The following is a 21,650-nucleotide window of genomic DNA, read 5'->3' on the forward strand; positions in this document are numbered from 1 at the left end:
TCAATAACCGCCACGTCCTCAAGCTATGAGCAATGGAACACGGTTTTGGGTCTTTGCTGTCAGAAACGATACACGTCAAATAACACTATTTGACGTGTCAAATAACACTATTTGACGTGTCAAATAAGATTGTTGACCAATCAATCAGGACACGAATATGACTGCACGTCACATAATAATTTAACGCCTTCATACATTTTTTAAAATGTTGTTTTTTACGAAGATATTGTACATTGATTACACATTCAAATTTCATGTCACAACAATTCATCAATACCTATGCTATGACACTGGTAAAGTTGTTTCGCGCTCCTACGGTGCTGGTCATTTAAAAGAAAGTTAGCTAGTTCATGGATGCAAACAATGTTATTCCCCAAAACATAGAAAACGACATCTGTTTCAGTAGCTATATAGTTAGCTAGCTAACTAACTAACTAACTATATAGCTAGGTGTCATCATCTAAAATAACCCTAATTTCTAAGATAGTTCTTATTTATTTAATGGTGGTCGGGTGTGAAGCTAGCCACAATAAGGAATAGCTACAATAGTGTATTTTGCGGTTAGCCTTCAAAATAAACGTATGTCATTGACAGTGATGCAAATGAATACAAATAGTATAATTATGCCATAATTGAATAGATCATGCTAAACGAGGTTAGAATGTTATAGAAAATAAACAAACGACAATAATTTGCTAATTTGACAAAAATCTGTTTGAAATCCCACTGGAGTATTATACTTTAGAATTGCATAGGGGGCATACTTATTTCACTGTACAGCCTTACCTATGGATTGTGGATCAATGACATGGGGTATCAGTCTACTCAGTGACACGCAGAGAACATTGGCGTCGAAGCTCTAATTGCGGGACTCTGAAACAACTGAATTGAGACATTTTTTGTCAACCTATGTGTATTGACCACTATTCCAAAGGAAAAACAATACTAGGTTGATGTTTTGGAGTCTAATAACTCAGAGGATGTTGGGAAAAAATATATTGGGTTTTGAGTAGACTTATACCCCATTTCATTGATCCCCAATCCTTAGGTAAAGCTGTACAGTGCAATATGAATGTCTATACACACACTAGGCTGACTGGGGTTTGCTTCACGTGGCTAATGACGCTGGACCGGACCTGGTTATGGGTTGTGAAGCAAGCCACAATAAGGATTAGGCATAATAGTGGAATTTGCGGTTTGCCTTCAAAATAAAGGTCCCTATTTGAAAGTGATGCTGAAGGTTACAATTGGCTGGAATCATGCCATATTTAGATTAGATAATGTTAAACAAGGTTGGAATGAAGTACCAGTCTACTCAGTGGCACCGACAGAACACAATTGTGAAGAGTTTACGCAAATATTAGCATTGTAGATCTTATCGCGGGACTGTGACTGTGTGAAATCACCTTATAAGGTGAGCTTTGGGCAACAGGGTTAAGGAGTGGCTATCTAGCTAATTCTTACTCACAAGGATTCCTAAATCATTCCTAAGAATAATGAAAATGACTGCAGTTTCTAGTGTTCATTGTTTTCAGGCTGATTGTATTGGTGCAAGCTCGGTACCCCAGAAGTTGCGGTCGAACAAATAATGCCTTATTACGTGGTATTGTAAACGCATCGTTCGTGGCCGGTGTTTGCTTATTTGCAGACATTTTGTACAACTTTGACAGTTCTACTGATAGTAGTGGTGGCGCTTGCCTTGCACGTACAAATTCAGAACACAACATTCTATCATATACATTTTATTTTACGTGTCAAAGTCAAATAGTGTTATTTTGAAGTGTATATTTTGACACACAAAGACCCAAACGCGTTCCACAATGAGCGTGTTAAACAAATTCATCTTCCCCATTCATGCAAATCAGCAGCACTTCAGGCAGTGAGCGATGAATTATCAAACACAACATTTATAGGTATTACACATTTATTTTCACAACACAAACTTTAATTTGTTTTTTTAAACTGCACCACACAACCAAGTTTAATAGTAAGTCCTACATTAGTGCATCCCCTCTCAAACTGCATACCCATCTCATCCTCAATCACTGACATTTTGACTGAGTGGGGATGTTCAGAAATTAAAGAAGACCATTTCAGAGGTCACCATAATCAAAATATATACTGTAGGATAGAGATGTAAGCTATGCCAGGCTTCTCAATTCCAGGTTAATCAGGAAATATTAGTACTAGAATACGGTAGGTAATCAAGCACAACATGTCTAGGAAGACATTTATTTCAACACCATAAACAAGCAGTGGTGACCCCTCATTCAGGTTTTAACCCCATATTTATAGCAAAAATGGGACATGCCTGTTTTGCATGTTATTTTGGCATTAATACGTGTCATATCAGTTTGCAAACAATGTAAAAAATAATATACATTAAGTTAATAAAGCCTCATACAAACATGGTCTCTTTTGTTTTCTTGAGTAAGGCAGCTCCAAAATGCAGGTGTTTCAGCCTAGCTCAGTGCTTTCTGTGATGGTGGGGCAAGCCAGCAGAAAATATGGAGCGTTGCGCCGTGATTGGCTCAGTGTTCTGTCACTCATGGTGACTTTACGTCACTGCAAAGTGTAAGAGGATACATTGTTACGGTTCAAACACTTAAAAGACACCCTATCCCCTCAGCCCTCAAAATAAGTGGACACTTCTGATGACGTATCATGATGTCTGAGGAGTATACACTTGCAGGGCAAGGGGCGAGGGTGGAAACAATGATTTTTAAATGGACCACCCAAGGCCGGAAATTCATCCCGAGATTATTGTGTTTTCAGCCACCGGTAGCTTGTGGGTGCTTTATTTGCGCTACAGTCAATTATGAGTGCATGTCTATTAATATTAAATACATCATTATTAATATACGCCTACTGTATGATAGCAAGGAAATTAATTCGTTAACTAACGTTAGCCTGCCAAACTGGAAAATGTTTTATTTTTACAATTTCCAAAAGATAACCAAACAAAAACATATTTACTTTTTACGAGACGTGTTTGTGCCGTCATGTGTATTAGTTGCACGATTTATAACTTATTTGCATTCGTTTTTACTTACACTTGTGTGTTGACTTCTCCATTGATGTTGTTTTTAAGTGTTCGCAGACTTTTGTTAGCGGATGTACAATCGTCGCAAATTGAATTCTGGGGAGTTTCGGGGCCAGGAGTGAACATAATTGTACACTCGCAAAACCGACTAAACGTGCACATCCAAGAAGGCTCAAGGTCATTGGCCACAGATAACATCGTGTTATATGTGCAGTAGCTTTGATTGGACTGATCATGTCAACATCATACTTTCACAATCTTAATTAGCAATCATCACATGAATCAAGTCGACAATATACTGGCAAATCCCTTTTAATCCTTGTCATATGAAGATAAATAAAGAGAAATTATAGGTAAAACGTATCGGTGCTCATCGACCATTGGACATAAACATTACACAACAAGTTGGAAATCGCAAATTCATCAATGAGTGGAACGAATCAGTGACCGTGGCTGTGTGGTGGTCCCATATCGGGGATTAAGGGTCTCATTTCCAAGTTTAAAACGATAAACATTCAACATTGGCCATGCTGTCAATTAAGCAGGAGTTGTGCTGCGCTCAAAACAACTTAACTCGGAGGCCCGCGGCACCACCTTCCTGTTCAAGTGAGCACAGCATGAACAATGTGAGTCCAAAAATGTATTGTATGCTGCTGCATAAATTGTAATATGCCAGGGAAATATGTATACTGTAGCTAAGAAAGTAATACTAAGTGTATATTGTGTAGTAAAATGTTAGTAGGCCATGTGTCTCACCCTAATAATTTGGTATATTTGCTCCTCTTCATTTTGCCACTAAAGTTACGTCCGTCCTAGCGCTCTCGTTAATGTCTTATACGAAATTACGGATTGCCTCTTATCTGCATGTGTCACAAGGAGAACAAGGCGCAGCTTGATGAGAATACATTCCTCTTTATTAAATTATTACTTACACAAACTAACGTGACCCTATAAACACTGGTGGTGACACAGGCAACTAATACATAGACAATAACCCACAGATAAACCAAGGAATATGGCTACTTAAATATGGTTCCCAATCAGAGACAACGATAAACAGCTGCCTCTGATTGAGAACCAATCTAGGCAACCATAGACATATAAACCCCTAGACATACAAAACCCCTAGACAATACAACTAAACACACCACCCTTGTCACCCTGACCTAACCAAATAAGAAAACAAAGATAACTAAGGTCAGGGTGTGACAGCATGTCACACCCTGATGCCATAGTTTGTACATCTCAGTTGTCATTAGAAACCACATTTGTTTAAGCAAATCAGTCATCTCAGCTATGTTTTTTTTAAAGGCAGTAAATGAAGCTGAATGAACTGTTTCACTGCCAGACAAGGCTCCGCTGATAGCCAGCCGGAGTAGTGGTAAGGTGTCGGGACTGCAGTTGGGACAGCTTTATGTAGGCCCTAACAGTTTGTGGGCACCGTTATAGTGCAATTACTGTATTGTTTAGTGTTGTGTAGTGGCTTTGCTGGCATGCATTCCACTTTTCTTTTCTTTTTGCCCCACCAAGATTTACATGCTAAAATCGTTACTGTAAATAAGACACACACAAAAAACAACTTAAAATACAAATAAGAGGAAAATGCTAATTCTTGTACCCCATTGTGTGTGCTCCCCCCTCCCCTGTTGTCTTGGAGGTCCTCTTTGTGTTCTGGATGAAGTAAGAGTCGTGTCTGGCTGGGAACGTTCAGTCACTCAGTGGCCGAAACTGTAATCTCCTGCAACAGAAACAGCAACAAACACCACAAACAGCTGAATTTAAACTTATTGATATGGCATAAAAAAACTGAGCTGAATTAAAGCATCTCAATGTTTGTATTTGGCTACAAAGGTAAAACTGTGCAGTACATTTGGCATTGAATGGAGTCACTAGAAGAAAAGGTCCAACCCTACCGCAGTTATCGATCGATCCAAGATAGAGAGCACAGCAGTGTGTGAGAGAGAGAGATTTTTTTTAAACATTCAGAACAAGCCATTTCAGAGTCCGATATATACACTGAGTGTACAAAACATTATGGACGTCTGCTCTTTCCATGACAGACTGACCAGATGAATCCAGGTCAAAGCTATGGTCCCTTAATGATATCACTTAAATCCACTTCTATCAGTGTAGATGAAGGGGAGGAGACAGGTTAAATAAGGATTGTGTCTATGTATAAGTGCCAATCAGAGGGTGAATAGGCAAGACAAAAGCTAAGTGCCTTTGAACGTGGTAGGGTAGTATGTGCCAGGTGCACCGGTTTGTGTCAAGAACTGCAACGCTGTTGGGTTTTTCACGCTTAACAGTTTCCCATGTGTATCAATAATGGTCCACCACCCAACATGACACAACTGTTGGAAGCATCGGAGTCAACATGGGCCTGCATCCCTGTGGAAGACTTTCGGCACCTTGTAGTCCATGCCCGGACAAATTAAGGCTGTTCTGGAGGGCGAAAGGCTGGGGTGCAACTCAATAGTAGGAAGGTCTTATTAATGTTTTGTACACTCATCTATATATATATTAGTACCAGTAAAAGTTTGTACACATCCACTCATTCAATGGTTTTTCTTAATTTGTATTATTTTCTACATTGTAGAATCATAGTGAAGACATCAAAACTATGACATAACACATATGGAAACATGTAGTAACCAAAAAAGTGTTAAACAAATCAAAATATATTTTATATTTGAGATCCTTCAAAGTAGATACCATTTGCCTTAATGTCAGCTTTGCAGGTAGTCACCTGGAATGCATTTCAATTAACAGGTGTGCCTTGTTAAAAGTTAATTTTACAACCTCATGCTGATCGCATTAGCCTAAGTTAGTTCAAACGTCTCACAGGGGACCCACCAACCCTGAAGTTTAATGCATTTGAGCCAATCAGTTCAGTTGTGACAAGGTAGTGGTGCTATACAGAAGATAGTCCATATTATGGCAAGAACAGCTCAAATAAGCAAAGAGACATTACAGTCCATCATCACTTTAAGACATGAAGGTCAGTCAATCCTGAAAGTGTCAATAACTTTGTGCAGTCGGAAAAACAATCAAGCTCTATGATGAAATTGGCTCTCATGAGGACCGCCACAGGAAAGGAAGACCCAGAGTTATTTCTGCTGTAGAGGGATAAGTTCATTAGAGATAACTGCACCTCCGATTGCAGCCCACATAAATGCTTCAGAGTTCAAGTAACAGACACATCTCAACAAACTGTTCAGAGGAGACTGCCTGAATCAGGCCTTCTTGGTCGAATTGCTGCAAAGAAAACATTACTAAAAGACACCAATAAGAAGAGACTTGCTTGGGCCAAGAAACACAAGAAATTGACATTTGTCACAGCTGTTGAAGGACGTGGACCAAGGTGTAGCGTGGTGTGCGTACATTTTCTTTTATTATAACAAATGAAGCCAACAACCGTGAAGCTACAGGCTATGTGCCATAAACAAAAGTCAACTTCCCACAAAGACAGGTGGGAAAAGCGCTACCTAAGTATGGTTCTCAATCAGAGACAACGATAGACAGCTGTCCCTGATTGAGAACCCTACCCGGCCAAAACATAGAAATACAAATAATATAACATAGAATACCCACCCCAAGTCACACCCTGACCAAACCAAATGGAGACATAAAACGGATCTCTAAGGTCATGGCGTAACAACAGACTGGTGGAAATCTGTCCTTTGGTCTGATGAATCCAAATTTGAGATTTTTGGTTCCAACCACTGTGTCTTTGTGAGACGCAGAGTAGCTGAACGGATAATCTCCGCATGTGTGGTTCCCACCATGAAGCATGGATGAGGAGGTGTGATGGTGTGGGGGTGCTTTGCTGGTGACAGTGTTGGTTGATTTATTAAGAATTCAAGGTATACTTAACCAGCATGGCTACCACAGCATTCTCCAGCTATATGCCATCCCATCTGGTTTGAGCTTAGAGGGACTATCATTTGTTTTTAACAGGACAATGACCCCAAAACTCACCTCCAGGCGGTGTAAGGGCTATTTGACCAAGGAGAGCGATGGAGTGCTGTTTCAGATGACCTGTTCGCCACAATCACCCAACCTCAACCCAATTGAGATGTTTTGGGATGAGTTGGACTGCAGAGTGAAGGAAAAGCAACCAACAAAACCAGAGTTGCAAAGAAAAAGCCATGTCTCAGACTGGCCAATTAAAATAAAATATTAAGATGGGCAAAAGAACACAGACACTGGACAGAGGAACTCTGCCTAGAAGGCCAGTATCCCAGAGTTGCCTCTTCACTGTTGACGTTGAGACTGGTGTTTTGCGGGTACTATTTAGTGAAGCTGCCAGTTGAGGACTTGTGAGGCGTCTGTTTCTTAAACTAGACACTAATGTACTTGAACTCTTGCTCAGTTGTGCACCGGGGCCTCCCACTCTTTCTATTCCGGTTAGGACATTTAAGTGACCCCAAACTTTTGAATGGTAGCGTATATTTTTTAAACTATATCTTCCCGCTGTCTCTGAATTATTAGCTAACAACCCAGCATTCACAAGGATGCAACAAACATCCTTGTTTCTTGTTATAACAATGTTTATGTGTGACATTTCCCCATACATGGAGTGAAAATGTCTGCAGACAGAAAAGGTTTCTTCACCGAACCTTTCTTGAAATGTATGTAAATGCATTAAAAGGTGGAAATGTACCATAATAGTTTTATCAGACAAAAACTTTGTACAGAGTACATTATACAGTAAGTTTCTCCAGTTTACAGAGTGGATCCTCCAAGACATCAGAGAGCATCTTCTTCCCTGAGTCTTCTGGTTTATTCATTTGTAGCTCTAGCTCTCTCAGGTGTGAGGGGTTTGACCTCAGAGCTGAAGCCAAAGAGGCACAGCCTTCCCATGTGACCCAACAACTTAACAGCCTGCAGAGAGAGAAACACCTGTCATTCTGTCAGTTCTGGACACACTGAAAAACAATTTCTGATGTCCTGAACAGCACATTACTTGCCTGATGGGTGGCAACAACTTAAAAAAGGTATAAACATGCTATGTTTTTATTACTACATTTAGTTTATAATTTGTTTTCATGCAACTTCATGGTCTCCAAGAAAGATGGCCTTACCCCAGTTTTTCCACTTTACAGTGTGTATTCCCCAGTCCAGCAGAGAGCAGCTTCACTCCTGAATCCTGTAGGTAATTGTGACTCAGGTGCAGCTCTCTCAGACTAGAGGAGTTTGAGCTGAGAGCTGAGGCCAGAGACCCACAGCATTTCTCAGTGAGGTTACAGCATTTCAGCCTGGGAAAGATATGAATGCACAGTCACAATGTTAATGTCCATCAGCAAGCTGCCTGCACACTGCCTGCAAGCCTCCAGGTGGATCAGTTATAGCGCCCCTATTCTGACATTATGGAATATGCTGTAATACTTACGAAAGTCTTTCCAGTTTACAGAGTGGATCCTCCAGGACAGCAGAGAGCATCTTCACACCTGAGTCTCCTGGTTGGTTGTTTGTCAGGTCCAGCTCTCTCAGATGTGAGGGGTTTGACCTCAGAGCTGAAGCCAGAGAAGCACAGCTCTCCTCTGTGACTCCACAGCCTACCATCCTGCAGACAGAGTGGTTCGTTTGTATAATATGCATTTTCATAGGACATGAGGACATTATTCATGTTCAAACATATAACTACCCAATTTAGTTTTCCTTTATCCTTTGTGAACATTAATGAAATAAACAAAGAACATGTATTTTAATTACACGTCACCTCAGTGTTTCCAGTTGACATTGTGGTTCCTTCAGTGCAGCAGAGAGATGGTTAATTCCTGAGTCTCTTAACTTATTTCCACCTAGGTCAAGCTCTCTCAGGTGTGAGGGGTTTGTCATCAGAGCTGAAGCCAGATAATAACATCCCTCCTCTGTGGTTTTAGAGTTATACAGCCTGCAGAGGGATTCAACATAATTGAATGTCCTACTGCCATCGGCATTGTAGTACACTTCATTACTCATTGAGAAGTAACTTAGAGTTTCTAAGAGCAACTGGAGAGCTGTACTTCCCCATTCTCCCTTTGGTTTCTGATCTCAGAATTAAATGCCCATGCCCAGATATCCTCAACAAAATCAGATCACAAATCACAAAATCATTTGACCTAAATCCTGAAATTACAGACCATTCTTGAGATGTTCTAGTACTCACTTCAGTTTTTGCAATTTACACTGTGGATTTTCCAGGACAGCAGATAGCAGCTTCACTCCTGAGTCTCCTGGTTGGTTGTTGTTCAGGTCAAGTTCTCTCAGGTGTGAGGGGTTTGACCTCAGAGCTGAAGCCAGAGAAGTACAACCCTCCTCTGTGACTCCACAACCAGAAAGGCTACAGAGGGAGAGAGTATTACATTTAAGCCAGTTAGCAGACAATCTTATCCAGAGCGACTTAGAGTTAGATCATAACTATCCTCATGTAAACAGCTATTAGAAACCCACGTATTGCTTAGTGAATGACAGATGACCCAATCTTTTTTCCAAGAAGACAGCCAACTTCAGTTGATCACCTTATTACAGGAGAACTTTCCTCAAAGCAGGAAATGTAAAACTTGTAATATATTTAGTTTTTAAAAGGCTTCAGAAGTATATAATTTCAATGTTCCCATAAAAAAAATGTCCATGAATTATAATCCACATTAATAATTCAAATTTCCTGTTGCTGCAGGATTCTTTTCCTGCTGTAGCAAACTGGCTCAAATTAGGATCCGACATCTGTATGAAACTAACCTCAGTATGTCCAGTTTACAGTGTGGATCCTCCAGTACAGTAGAGAGCAGCTTTAGCCCAGAGTCTCCAAGGATATTCTTGCTCAGATCCAGCTCTCTCAGGTGTGAGGAGTTTGACCTTAGAGCTGAAGCCAGAGAAGCACAGCCAATCTTTGTGGTACCACAGCTCTTCAGTCTGCAATGGGAAAAATACTCGGCTCTATACACAACTGGACATAGTTGAATCATTTCACATTTCCAAAAACGAAAGTAATGATATATTTCCACTCTGAGAGATGCCCTTACCTCAGTGTCTTCAATTTACAACCTGGATTCTTCAATCCATCAGAGAGCAGCTTCACTCCTGAATCCTGCAGTTTATTGTCACTCAGGTCCAGCTCTCTCAGTGAAGAAGAGTTCGATCTGAGAGCTGAAGCTAAAGACTTACAGCATCTTTCAGTCAAGTTACAATCTTTCAGGCTGGAATAAATAATAAAAACACACATTTGGTCCACAAACAGGGTAAAGACTACAAAGACCATGAGGAAATTATGAAAATGTATCCATAAATACTCACATTGCTGTTCTGGTGGCTTTGACCACTGGTAGCAGCCTAAGAAGACCCTCCTCTGATCTGAAATACTTTCTCAGTTCGAAAACATCCTGCTTCTCCACTGAAGTCAGCAAAACAAAGACCAGAGCGGACCACTGTGCAGGTGACAGTTCAGCTTTTGAGAGACTTCCTGAGCTCAGATAGCTTTGGATCTCCTCCACTAGAGAAATGTCATTCAGTTCATTCAGACAGTGGAACAAGTTGATGCACCTTTCTGGAGAGGGATTCTTCTTGATCTTCATCTTTATGTACTTGGCTGTTTCCCCACTGCTTTGGGACTTGCTTTCTGTCTGTGACAGTAAGCCCTGTAAGAGAGTTTGATTGGACTCCAGTGATAGGCCCAGAAGGAAACGGAGGAACAGGTCCAGGTGTCCATTCATACTTTGTAAGGCCTTGTCCACTGCACTTTTGTGTAGAAACAATACAGGTGTTTCTCCTGACATTGTCTTAATATTTACACCTCGAGAGAGAAGATTTACATTGCTGTTTTTGAATGTGAGAAACACATACAGAGCAGCTAAAAACTCCTGAATGCTTAGATGTACAAAGCAGAATAACTTCTCCTGGCACAGCCCTTTCTCCTCTCTAAAGATCTGTGTGCACACTCCTGAGTACACAGATGCTTCTGTGACATCAATGCCACATTCTCTTAGGTCTTCCTCGTAGAAGATCAGATGACCTTTTTCCAGCTGTTGATAAGCCAGTTTCCCCAGTTTCATTATCATTACTGTATTCCAGTGGTGATCAATGTAATCTTCTCCAAGATACTTTTTACTACTCTGTTTGGTCTGAAAGATCAGGAAGTGTGTGCACATTTGAGTCAGAGTCTTGGGGATCTCTCCACTCTCTGCTTCACCCAACATTCTCTCTAGAACAGTGGCTGAAACCCAACAGAAAACTGGTATGTGGCACATGATGTAGAGACTCTTTGAGGATTTAATGTGTGAGATGATTCTGCTGGCCAGGTTCTCATCACTGAATCTCTTCCTGAAGTACTCCTCCTTCTGTGGGTCATTGAACCCTCGTACCTCTGTCACCTGGTCAACACACTCAGGAGGGATCTGATTGGCTGCTGCAGGTCGGGAGGTTGTCCAGAGAAGCGCAGAGGGTAACAGATTCCCTTTAATAAGGTTTGTCAGCAGCACATCAACTGAGGTTGACTCTGAGACATCAAAACAGGTCTTATTGTTCTGGAAGTCAAGAGGGAGTCGACACTCATCCAGACCATCAAATACAAACAGGACTTTGCACTCATCATAGTTAATCATTTTGGATTCTTTCATTTCCATGAAAAAAGATTGTAAAAGTTCCATCAAACTGCATCTCTTCGTCTTCATCAAATTCAGCTCACGAAAAGGAAGTGGAAATATGAACTGAATATCCTTATTGGCTTTTCCTTCGGCCCAGTCCAGAATAAACTTCTGCACGGAAATGGTCTTTCCAATGCCAGCGACTCCCTTTGTCAACGCAGCTTTTATATGCCTGTCTTGTCCAGGTAATGGTTTAAAGATGTCATTACATTTGATTGGTGTATCTTGTGTTGCTGGTCTCCTGGATGCTGCCTCAATCTGTCTTATCTCATGGTCATTATTGACCTTTCCACTTCCACCTTCAGTGATGAAAATCTCTGTGTAGATGTCATTGAGAAGTGTAGGGTTTCCTTGCTGTGCTAGTCCCTCAAAAACACACTGAAATCTCTTCTTCAGAGTTGATTTGAGCTTCTCTTGGATTTCTGCCTCAGCACTGACATTTTGGTGCCTGGGAAAATTACATAAAATGTTTAAACATTTTGTATCAAAGAGGGAACAAATGGAAACTGAATTTCAACAGTTATGAAGACCTGAGACAATGTGGTCTCCAAGTGATATGAAGCCGTAGAAACAGCAGACACTCACATTTTCTGATCTCCGGGAAAGACATTCGCTCCTTCATATGGCTCCATGGACACAGTGCAGGAAGGAGGACAGTCCTGTCTCTGCTGAGGGAGTGGAGGGACCCTGTCAAAACAAACGTTTAAATCTTTACAAAGAACAAGAAGTCCTGGGTGCGTGTTTATGAGTTTTGTTTTAAAGAAACCATGAACTCTAAATATTGTAATAACCTTTTATTTGACATAAGTGGTTCATTACTGAACCTCTTTGGCAGGTCCATAGACTTGTCACTCTTCATAGACAAACAGCTGGGTACAGGAGACACTGGTCTATCTTGTTGGATCCTGACAAAAAACAAGGAAATTATATTTAGTTGGGCTAAGGAAGAAATAGTCAAAATTGTTGTTGAGGCGTAATTATAATGTACAGTACCAGTCAAAAGTTTGGACACACCAAGAGTACTCGTTCCAGGGTTTTTCTTTATTTTTACTATTTTCTACATTGTAGAATAATACTGAAGACATCAAAACTATGAAATAACACATATGGAATCATGTAGTAGCAAAAACAGTGTTAAACAAATCTAAATATATTTTATATTTGAGATCTTTCAAAGTAGTGACCCTTTGCCTTGACAGCTTTGCACACTCTTGGCATTCTCTCAACCAGGTTCATGAGGTAGTCACCTGGAATACATTTCAATTAACAGGTGTGCCTTGTTAAAAGTTAATTTGCAGAATTTATTTACTTCTTAAAAGGATCGTCCCCTTTAATTATTTTTTTTTAACCTAAAATGACACCCAATTCTAAACGGCCTGTAGCTAAGGCCCTGAAGCAAGGATATGCATTTTATTGGTACCATTTGAAAGGAAACACTTTGAAGTTTGTAGAAATGTGAAGCAATGTAGGTGAATATAACACGTTAGATCTGGTAAAATATAATACGAAGAAAAAAAAAAACCGTTCTGTTACCATCATCTCTTGAAATGCAAGAGAAAGGCCATAATGTATTATTCCAGCACAGGTGCAATTTATAATTTGGCCACTAGATGGCAACAGTGTATGTGAAAGTGTTAGACTGATCCAATGAACAATTGCATTTCTGTTCAAAATGTTGTATCAAGACTGCCCAAATGTGCTTAGTTTATTAATAACTTTTCATGTTCAAAATTGTGCACTCTCCTCAAACAATAGCATGGTATTCTTTCATTGTCATAGCTACTGTTAATTGGACAGTGCAGTTAGATTAACAAGACTTTAAGCTTTCTGCCGTTATCAGATATGTCTATGTCCTGGGAAATGTTCTTGTTACTTACAACCTCATGCTGATCGCATTAGCCTAAGTTAGTTCAAACGTCTCACAGGGGACCCACCAACCCTGAAGTTTAATGCATTTGAGCCAATCAGTTGTGTTGTGCCAAGGTAGGGGTGGCAGATAGCCCTATTTAGTAAAAGACCAAGTCCATATTATGACAAGAACAGCTCAAATAAGCAAAGAGAAACGACAGTCCGTCATTACTTTAAGACATGAATGTCAGTCAATCAATCCTGAAAAAGTTTCTTCAAGTGTAGTCGCAAAAACCATAAAGCGCTATGATGAAACTGGCTCTCATGAGGACCGCCACAGGAAAGGAAGACCCAGAGTTACTTCTGCTGCAGAGGACAAGTTCATTAGAGTTAACCGCACCTAAGATTGCAGACCAAATAAATGCTTCACAGAGTTCAAGTAACAGATGCATATCAACATCAACTGTTCAGAGGAGAGTGCGTGAATCAGGCGTTCATGGTGGAATTTCTGCAAAGAAACCACTAAAGGACAACAATAACAAGAAGTGACTTGCTTGGGCCAAGAAACACCAGCAATGTGTGGTGCCCACCATGAAGCATGGAGGAAGTGTGATGATGTGGGGGTGCTTTGCTGGTGACACTGTCTGTGATTTCTTTAGAATTTAAGGCACACATTCCTGACCCCTCCTGTCTCAGCCTCCAGGATTTATGCTGCAGTAGTTTGTGTCGGGGGCTAGGGTCAGTCTGTTATATCTGCAGTATTTCTCCTGTCTTATCCGGTGTCCTGTGTGAATTTAAGTATGCTCTCTCTAATTCTTTCTTTCTTTCTCTCTCTCTCGGAGGACCTGTGCCCTAGGACCATGCCTCAGGACTACCTGGCATGACGACTCCTTGTTGTCCCCAGTCCATCTGGCCGTTCTGCTGCTCCAGTTTCAACTGTTCTGCCTGCGGCTATGGAACCCTGACCTGTTCACTGTGATTACTACTATTTGACCATGCTGGTCATTTATGAACATTTGAACATCTTGGCCATGTTCTGTTATAATCTCCACATGGCACAGCCAGAAGAGGACTGGCCACCCCTCATAGCCTGGTTCCTTTCTAGGTTTCCTCCTATGTTTTGGCCTTTCTAGGGAGTTTTTCCTAGCCACTGTGCTTCTACACCTGCATTGCTTGCTGTTTGGAGTTTCGGGCTGGGTTTCTGTACAGCACTTTGATATATCAGCTGATGTAAGAAGGGCTATATAAATACATTTGATTTGATTAGATTTTTCAACATTGACAAAGCCCCAAAATACAACTCCAGGTTGTGTACAGGCTTTTTGACCAAGGAGAGATGAAGTGCTGCATCAGATGACCTGGCCTCCACAATCACCCGACCTCAACCCAGTTGAGATGGTTTGGGATGAGTTGGACCGCAGAGTTAAGGAAAAGCAACCAACAAGTGCTCAGCATATGTGGGAACTCCTTCAAGACAGTTGGAAAAACATTCCTCATTAAGCTGGTTGAGAGAATGCCAAGAGTGTGCAAAGCTGTCATCAAGGCAATGGGTGGCTACTTTTAAGAATCTAAAGTCTAAAATCTATTTTGATTTGTTGAACACTTTTTGTTACTACATGATTACATATGTGTTATTTCATAGTTTTGTTGTCTTCACTATTATTCTACAAAAATAGTAAAAATAAAGAAAAACCCTTGAATGTGTAGGTTTTACTGGTACTATATGTGTGTGGTTAAAACAACAAGTCTTATAACCCTTGTTCACTGGAAAAGTTGATTGGTGGTCCCATAGACTGGTCACTCTTCATAGACACACAGCTGGTTACAGGAGACACTGGTCTCTCCTGATGGACCCTGTCAAAAACCATGGAGATTAGTTTTAGTCTGAATGGGGAAGGGTGCGGGTGCTCAGATATCTGTATGGCAATCATTCTTAAATGGAAGAACTTTGGAACTACTAAGACTCTTCCTAGAACTGCCCACCCAGCCAAAATGAGCAATCGGGGAAGAAGGACCTTGGTCAAGGAGGTGACCAAGAACCCGATGGTCACTCTGACAGAGCTCCAGTTAGTCTGTTGAAATGGGAGAACCTTCCATAAGGACAACCTTCTCTGCAGCACACCACCAATCAGACCATTATGGTAGAGTGGCCAGACGGAAGCCACTCCTCAGTTAAAGGCACATGACAGCCCACTTGGAGTTTGCCAAAAGGCACCTAAAGTACTCTCAGACCATGAGAAACAAGATTCTCTGGTCTGAAGAAACCAAGACTGAACTCTTTGGCCTGAATGCCAGGCGTCACGTCTGGAGGAAACCTAGCACCATCCCAACGGTGAGGCATGGTGGGGGCAGGGTTGAGGAAAAGATGAACAAAGCAAAGTACAGAGAGATCCTTGATGAAAACCTGTTCCAGAGCGCTCAGGACCTCGGACTGGGGCAAAGGTTCACATTCCAACAGGACAACGACCCTAAGCACACAGCCAAGACAACGCAGGAGCGGCATTGGGACAAGTGTCTGAATGTCCTTGAATGGCCCAGCCAGAGCCCGGACTTGAACCTGATCTAACAACTCGAGAGACCTGAACATACAGTGCCTTGCGAAAGTATTCGGCCCCCTTGAACTTTGCAACCTTTTGCCACATTTCAGGCTTCAAACATAAAGATATAAAACTGTATTTTTTGTGAAGAATCAACAACAAGTGGGACACAATCATGAAGTGGAACGACATTTATTGGATATTTCAAACTTTTTTAACAAATCAATAACTGAAAAATTGGGCGTGCAAAATTATTCAGCCCCTTTACTTTCAGTGCAGCAAACTCTCCAGAAGTTCAGTGAGGATCTCTGAATGATCCAATGTTGACCTAAATGACTAATGATGATAAATACAATCCACCTGTGTGTAATCACGTCTCCGTATAAATGCACCTGCACTGTGATAGTCACAGAGGCACAAACCTGGCCTTTATGGAAGAGTGGCAAGAAGAAAGCCATTTCTTAAAGATATCCATAAAAGGTGTCATTTAAAGTTTGCCACAAGCCACCTTGGAGACACACCAAACATGTGGAAGTAGGTGCTCTGGTCAGATGAAACAAAAATTGAACTTTTTGGCAACAATGAAAAACGTTATGTTTGGCGTAAAAGCAACACAGCTCATCACCCTGAAAAACCATCCCAACTGTCAAACATGGTGTTGGCAGCATCATGGTTTGGGCCTGCTTTTCTTCAGCAGGGACAGGGAAGATGGTTAACATTGATGGGAAGATGGATGGAGCCAAATACAGGACCATTCTGGAAGAAAACCTGATGGAGTCTGCAAAAGACCTGAGACTGGGACGGAGATTTGTCTTCCAACAAGACAATGATCCAAAACATAAAGCAAAATCTACAATGGAATAGTTCAAAAATAAACATATCCAGGTGTTAGAATGGCCAAGTCAAAGTCCAGACCTGAATCCAATCGAGAATCTGTGGAAAGAACTGAAAACTGCTGTTCACAAATGCTCTCCATCCAACCTCACTGAGCTCGAGCTGTTTTGCAAGGAGGAATGGGAAAAAATGTCAGTCTCTCAATGTGCAAAACTGATAGAGACATACCCCAAGCGACTTACAGCTGTAATCGCAGCAAAAGGTGGCGCTACAAAGTATTCAGGGGGCTGAATAATTTTGCATGCCCAATTTTTCAGTTTTTGATTTGTTAAAAAAGTTTGAAATATCCAATAAATGTCGTTCCACTTCATGATTGTGTCCCACTTGTTGTTGATTCTTCACAAAAAAATACAGTTTTATATCTTTATGTTTGAAGCCTGAAATGTGGCAAAAGGTCGCAAGGTTCAAGGGGGCCGAATACTTTCGCACGGCACTGTAGCTGTGCAACTACGCTCCCCATCCAACCTGGACTCCCAAGTGGCACACCGGTCTAAGGCACTGCATCTCCGCTAGAGGCATCACTACAGACCCTGGTTCGTTTTTCCAGGCTGTATCACTGCTGGCCGTGATTGGGAGTTCCATAGGGCAACGCACAATTGGCCCAGCGTCGTTAGGGTTTGGCCAGGTTAAGCAGTCATTGTAAATCAGAATTTGTTTTTGACTGACTTGCCTAGTTAAATAAATGTTAAATAAAATAAACAAAAAACCTGACCGAGCTTGAGCGGATCTGCAGAGAAGAATGGGAGAAACTCCCCAAATACGGGTGTGCCAACCTTGTAGCATCATTCCCAAGAAGAATTGTGGCTGTAATCGCTGCCAAAGGTGCTTCAACAAAGTACTGAGTAAAGGGTCTGAATACTTATGTAAATGTAATATTTCAGTGTTTTTGTTATACATTTGCAAAAATGAATAAACCTTTTTGCTTTGTCATTATGGGGTGTTGTGTGTAGATTGATGAGGGGGGTAAAAACAATTGAATTAATTTTAGAAATAAGGCTGTAACGTAACAAAATGTGGAAAAAGTCAAGGGGTCTGAATACTTTCCAAATGCACCGTATATTTGTGGTTAAAACAAAGTCTCATTACCCCTGTTCACTGGAAAAGTTGATTGGTGGTCCCATAGACTGGTCACTCTTCATAGACACACAGCTGGTTACAGGAGACGCTGGTCTCTCCTGATGGACCCTGACAAAACCCATGGAAATTATTGATAGTCTGACTAGGGAAGAAATAGTTTTTGACGGCGCTCAGATATCTGTATCAGGATTATGTAGGTGTGTGGTAAAACTAAGTCTCATTACCACTGTTCACTGGACAATGGTTCTTTACTGAAGTTAAACGGAGGATCGATTGACATGTCACTCTTCATGGACACACAGCTGGGTACAGGAGACACTGGTCTCTCCTGCTCCTCTTTCTCGCCTGAGAGAATATTTTTTGAAAAACTGTCCCCCTCCTCTCTCTCTGCAGAGAGACTCATTTTAGAGGTCGTAATTCCCTTCTCACGGGAAGACAAATACTACTGTCCTCTGACCTATATCAGCCCTGTGAACACACACACACACACACACACCTCCACCCATACAGAGAGGGAGAGAGAGAGTATCAATCATACACAATGCTGTCAAATAGCTACTACACACACTACCAAATTTAAGTGGCTGGTTTCTGTAACATTTGTTGGTTATCCAGGAAGTGTATCACTTTCGACTGTTACGCATTTGTCAACTATTGTCAACTGGACTACTTTAGCTTGTTAGCAACTTTGCTAGCATGTATACCTAGCTGGCACATGTACAAGCCATAGCAGTGACAAAGATTAGTAGAATTTAAATGAATGAGGTGGTCCTTTCTGCAAACATTTTTATGTATTTAGCTGGCTCGATTACACAGTTCGCAAACAGGATCAATAATTGAATAGATGCTACTTCTTTAATCTCCCCTTTTCCCCATCTCTGCTCTACTCTTCTCATTCAATAACTTTCTATTTTCTTGTTCCAAGAAACAAAAACGGTCTGTAATGCTTACCACTGAGATGGGTTGCTCGGTTTGAGAATGCTGCTGTAGGCTGTAGCTTCTTTGTTTGACTGCTTAAAGGGCAGAACGTAGGGAGGGCAAGCCAGGGCAGGCACAGTATTTGACTTCCGTCTTATGGGAATTTGGTAGCTAGATGAGCTACATTTGCTTGATAGGTTGTTGCTATGCCTCTTTCCTCTCACTGTGATCTTTATGGGTGCTTTTACACTGTGTGGTGCATGGAAACAGAGTAATCTTCTGAGCCACTATCTTCAGACTGACATAGGGTAAAGGTCAATGTGCATCACCAAAGTTGTCCGAAGTGATTTAATAAAATAACAGGAAGTCATTTACACCAGCTGTCTGCATATGAAACCTTGGGAAACAGCCTGTTTTAAAACCTGGGGGGAAATGTATTAAAGGTGGATTAACAAGTGACTCGGTGTGACGTACAAACAAACAACGCCTCCACTGTGATCCAACAGTTTGATGAGATAGAAAATATCTTTGCTGATAAATGTAGATACTTTACGCCCACTGTAACAGTGTTCCTCTCCACCAGAGAGCACTGTTGTTTAATGAATGGTGAGGTTTGTCACCTGCTCCCCCTCTGTGCCAAATCATACTGCCAATATACCTTTTACTTCCCCTACGTTTGTCTTTTTCAATATAGCTTTTTACTTATCTCTATGGTTATATTTTTATATTGATCTATTTCTCTCCTTCTCTCTCTCTTTCTCTCTATCTCTTTTTCCAACTCTCTCTGTCTCTGTGCATCATCTCCACAATGCTGGACTTCAATGGGGTTGGAATGGATGTTACCATAGCAATCGCTCAATTTGGTGGGATACCATCGGATACCATACTGTAACCAAAGACATATAAATGTCAAATAGGGTCTGGGAGGGTGGGGGTTTGAGGTTGGGGTTTCTGTGAAGGGTTTAGGGGTGTTAGGGGTCTTGTTATCAGTGGTTAATTGCCACATTAGCAGGAACAGGGTAAATCTGTGGTGGATCAAACTGTATTACAGTGATAGCAACACCTCCTGGCACACGCCTGGGGGCAGTGGGAGGGGCGACTGGCATCAGGTGTGTGTGTGTCTTATTACATTTGGGTTGGTTACATGATGGTTGTTTTATTGATCCAGTCTGCATTCCCACCAAGATTCCCACACAGATGAATCTCTTTCTTTCTTTCTTTCTTTCTTTTTCTTTCTTTCTTTCTTTCTTTCTTTCTTTCTTTCTTTCTTTCTTTCTTTCTTTCTTTCTTTCTTTCTTTCTTTCTTTCTTTCTTTCTTTCTCTCTCTCTCTCTCTCTCTCTCTCTCTCTCTCTCTCTCTCTCTCTCTCTCTCTCTCTCTCTCTCTCTCTCTCTCTCTCTCTCTCTTACTTTCCCTCTCTCTCATGCTCTTTCTCTCTCTCTCTCTCTCTCTCTCTCTCTCTCTCTCTCTCTCTCTCTTCACAGTCACATGTGTGTGTTTAGTTGCTGTTTACTAGATTGTCTCTGAATATACAGCCTATGCATGCCTCTGACACGCACATATTCCCATGAGAGATCTCTCCACGTGCTGCTCCTGTCACAAGATCATATAATAACACAATTGTACATTGTTTAAAAAATATTTATCCTCCATGAACAATATTACATTTACAGTAGACTTTAATCAGACCAGAATGGCTTTCCAGTGATCTGTGCAATTTTACACATTTTGCCATTGGACGGAGAGAAAATGTAGTAATTTTATAACACATTTCATGCTAATCTACTCATTTTGCCTTGGGGCAGAGAGTCATCTTTGCAGTTTTAAAGCTAATTTCCTGCAATTCTGCAAATCTTCCCATGGGGTGGAGATTTATCAGCCGGGCTAGACAATCTGGACCCTCTCTGTCTAAAATTATCTGCCGAAATTGTTGCAACCCCTATTACTAGCCTGTTTCTCTTTCGTATCGTCTGAGATTCCCAAAGATAAGAAAGCTGCCGCAATCATCCCTCTCTTCAAAGGAGATACTCTAGACCCAAACTGCTACAGACCTATATCTATCCTACCCTGCCTTTCGAAGGTCTTCGAAAGCCAAGTTAACAAACAGATTACCGACCATTTAGAATCCCACCGTACCTTCTCCACTATGCAATCTGGTTTCAGAGCTGGGCATGGATCCACCTCAGCCACGCTCAAGGTCCTAAATTATATCATAACCGCCAACGATAAAAGACATTACTGTGTAGCCATATTCATCGACCTGGCCAAGGCTTTCAACTCTGTCAATCACCTCATTCTTATCGGCAGACTCAACAGCCTTGGTTTCTCAAATGACTGCCTCATCTGGTTCACCAAGTACTTCTCAGATAGAGTTCAGTGTGTCAAATCGGAGGGCCTGTTGTCCGGACCGCTGGCAGTCTCAATGGGGGTGCCACAGGGTTCAATTCTCGGGCCAACTCTCTTCTCTGTATACATCAATGATGTTGCTCAATCATCTCCAATCCAAAGTTACATCTAGAATTGGCTTCCTATTTCGCAACAAAGCATCCTTCACTCATGCTGCCAAACATACCCTTGTAAAACTGACCATCCTACTGATCCTCGACTTCAGCGATGTCATTTACAAAATAGCCTTTAATACCCTACTCAATAAATTGGATGCAGTCTATCACAGGGCCATCCGTTTTGTCACCAAAGCCCCATGTACTTT

The 21,650-nt window shown here is 41.3% G+C and overlaps 1 protein-coding gene across 5 annotated transcripts; it reads right to left on the minus strand.

The window, feature by feature from the left end:
- Positions 1 to 6,407: 6,407 nt before the first annotated feature.
- On the minus strand, positions 6,408 to 19,332 carry LOC118401164 (NACHT, LRR and PYD domains-containing protein 12-like). 5 transcript variants are annotated; one of them, XM_035798446.2, is made up of 14 exons: positions 18,975 to 19,332; positions 18,248 to 18,491; positions 18,033 to 18,131; positions 15,271 to 15,369; positions 12,459 to 12,572; positions 12,253 to 12,354; positions 10,322 to 12,115; positions 10,051 to 10,224; positions 9,767 to 9,940; positions 9,195 to 9,368; positions 8,766 to 8,939; positions 8,436 to 8,609; positions 8,128 to 8,301; positions 6,408 to 7,927 (listed from the first exon to the last, which is right to left on the minus strand). In XM_035798446.2, exons 2-14 carry the CDS (start codon positions 18,424 to 18,426, stop codon positions 7,747 to 7,749), a joined length of 3,612 nt encoding a protein of 1,203 aa, XP_035654339.2. In that variant the 5' UTR covers positions 18,427 to 18,491; positions 18,975 to 19,332; the 3' UTR covers positions 6,408 to 7,746. The 5 variants fall into 5 exon arrangements, with proteins under 5 accessions (XP_035654339.2, XP_035654337.2, XP_052330847.1 ...); XM_035798444.2 differs by having other exon boundaries at positions 18,248 to 18,519; XM_052474887.1 differs by lacking the exon at positions 18,033 to 18,131 and having other exon boundaries at positions 18,248 to 18,519; positions 18,975 to 19,331.
- Between the last annotated feature and the right edge of the window lie 2,318 nt (positions 19,333 to 21,650).

Source organism: Oncorhynchus keta, chromosome 22, assembly GCF_023373465.1.
Source record: "Oncorhynchus keta strain PuntledgeMale-10-30-2019 chromosome 22, Oket_V2, whole genome shotgun sequence".
In the NCBI taxonomy this organism is placed as follows: domain Eukaryota; kingdom Metazoa; phylum Chordata; class Actinopteri; order Salmoniformes; family Salmonidae; genus Oncorhynchus; species Oncorhynchus keta.

What these genes read in the sequence shown, in the direction of transcription:
- LOC118401164 (XM_035798446.2), bottom strand. Translation starts at nt 18,426, where the DNA reads ATGAGTCTCTCTGCAGAGAGAGAGGAGGGGGACAGTTTTTCAAAAAAT. An exon ending in AACTTTTCCAGTGAACAGGG is followed by an intron (nt 15,370 to 18,032) that starts GTAATGAGACTT and finishes GGTTTTTGACAG; the next exon opens with GGTCCATCAGGAGAGACCAG. An exon ending in TGTAAACTGGAAAGACTTTC is followed by an intron (nt 8,302 to 8,435) that starts GTAAGTATTACA and finishes TATCTTTCCCAG; the next exon opens with GCTGAAATGCTGTAACCTCA.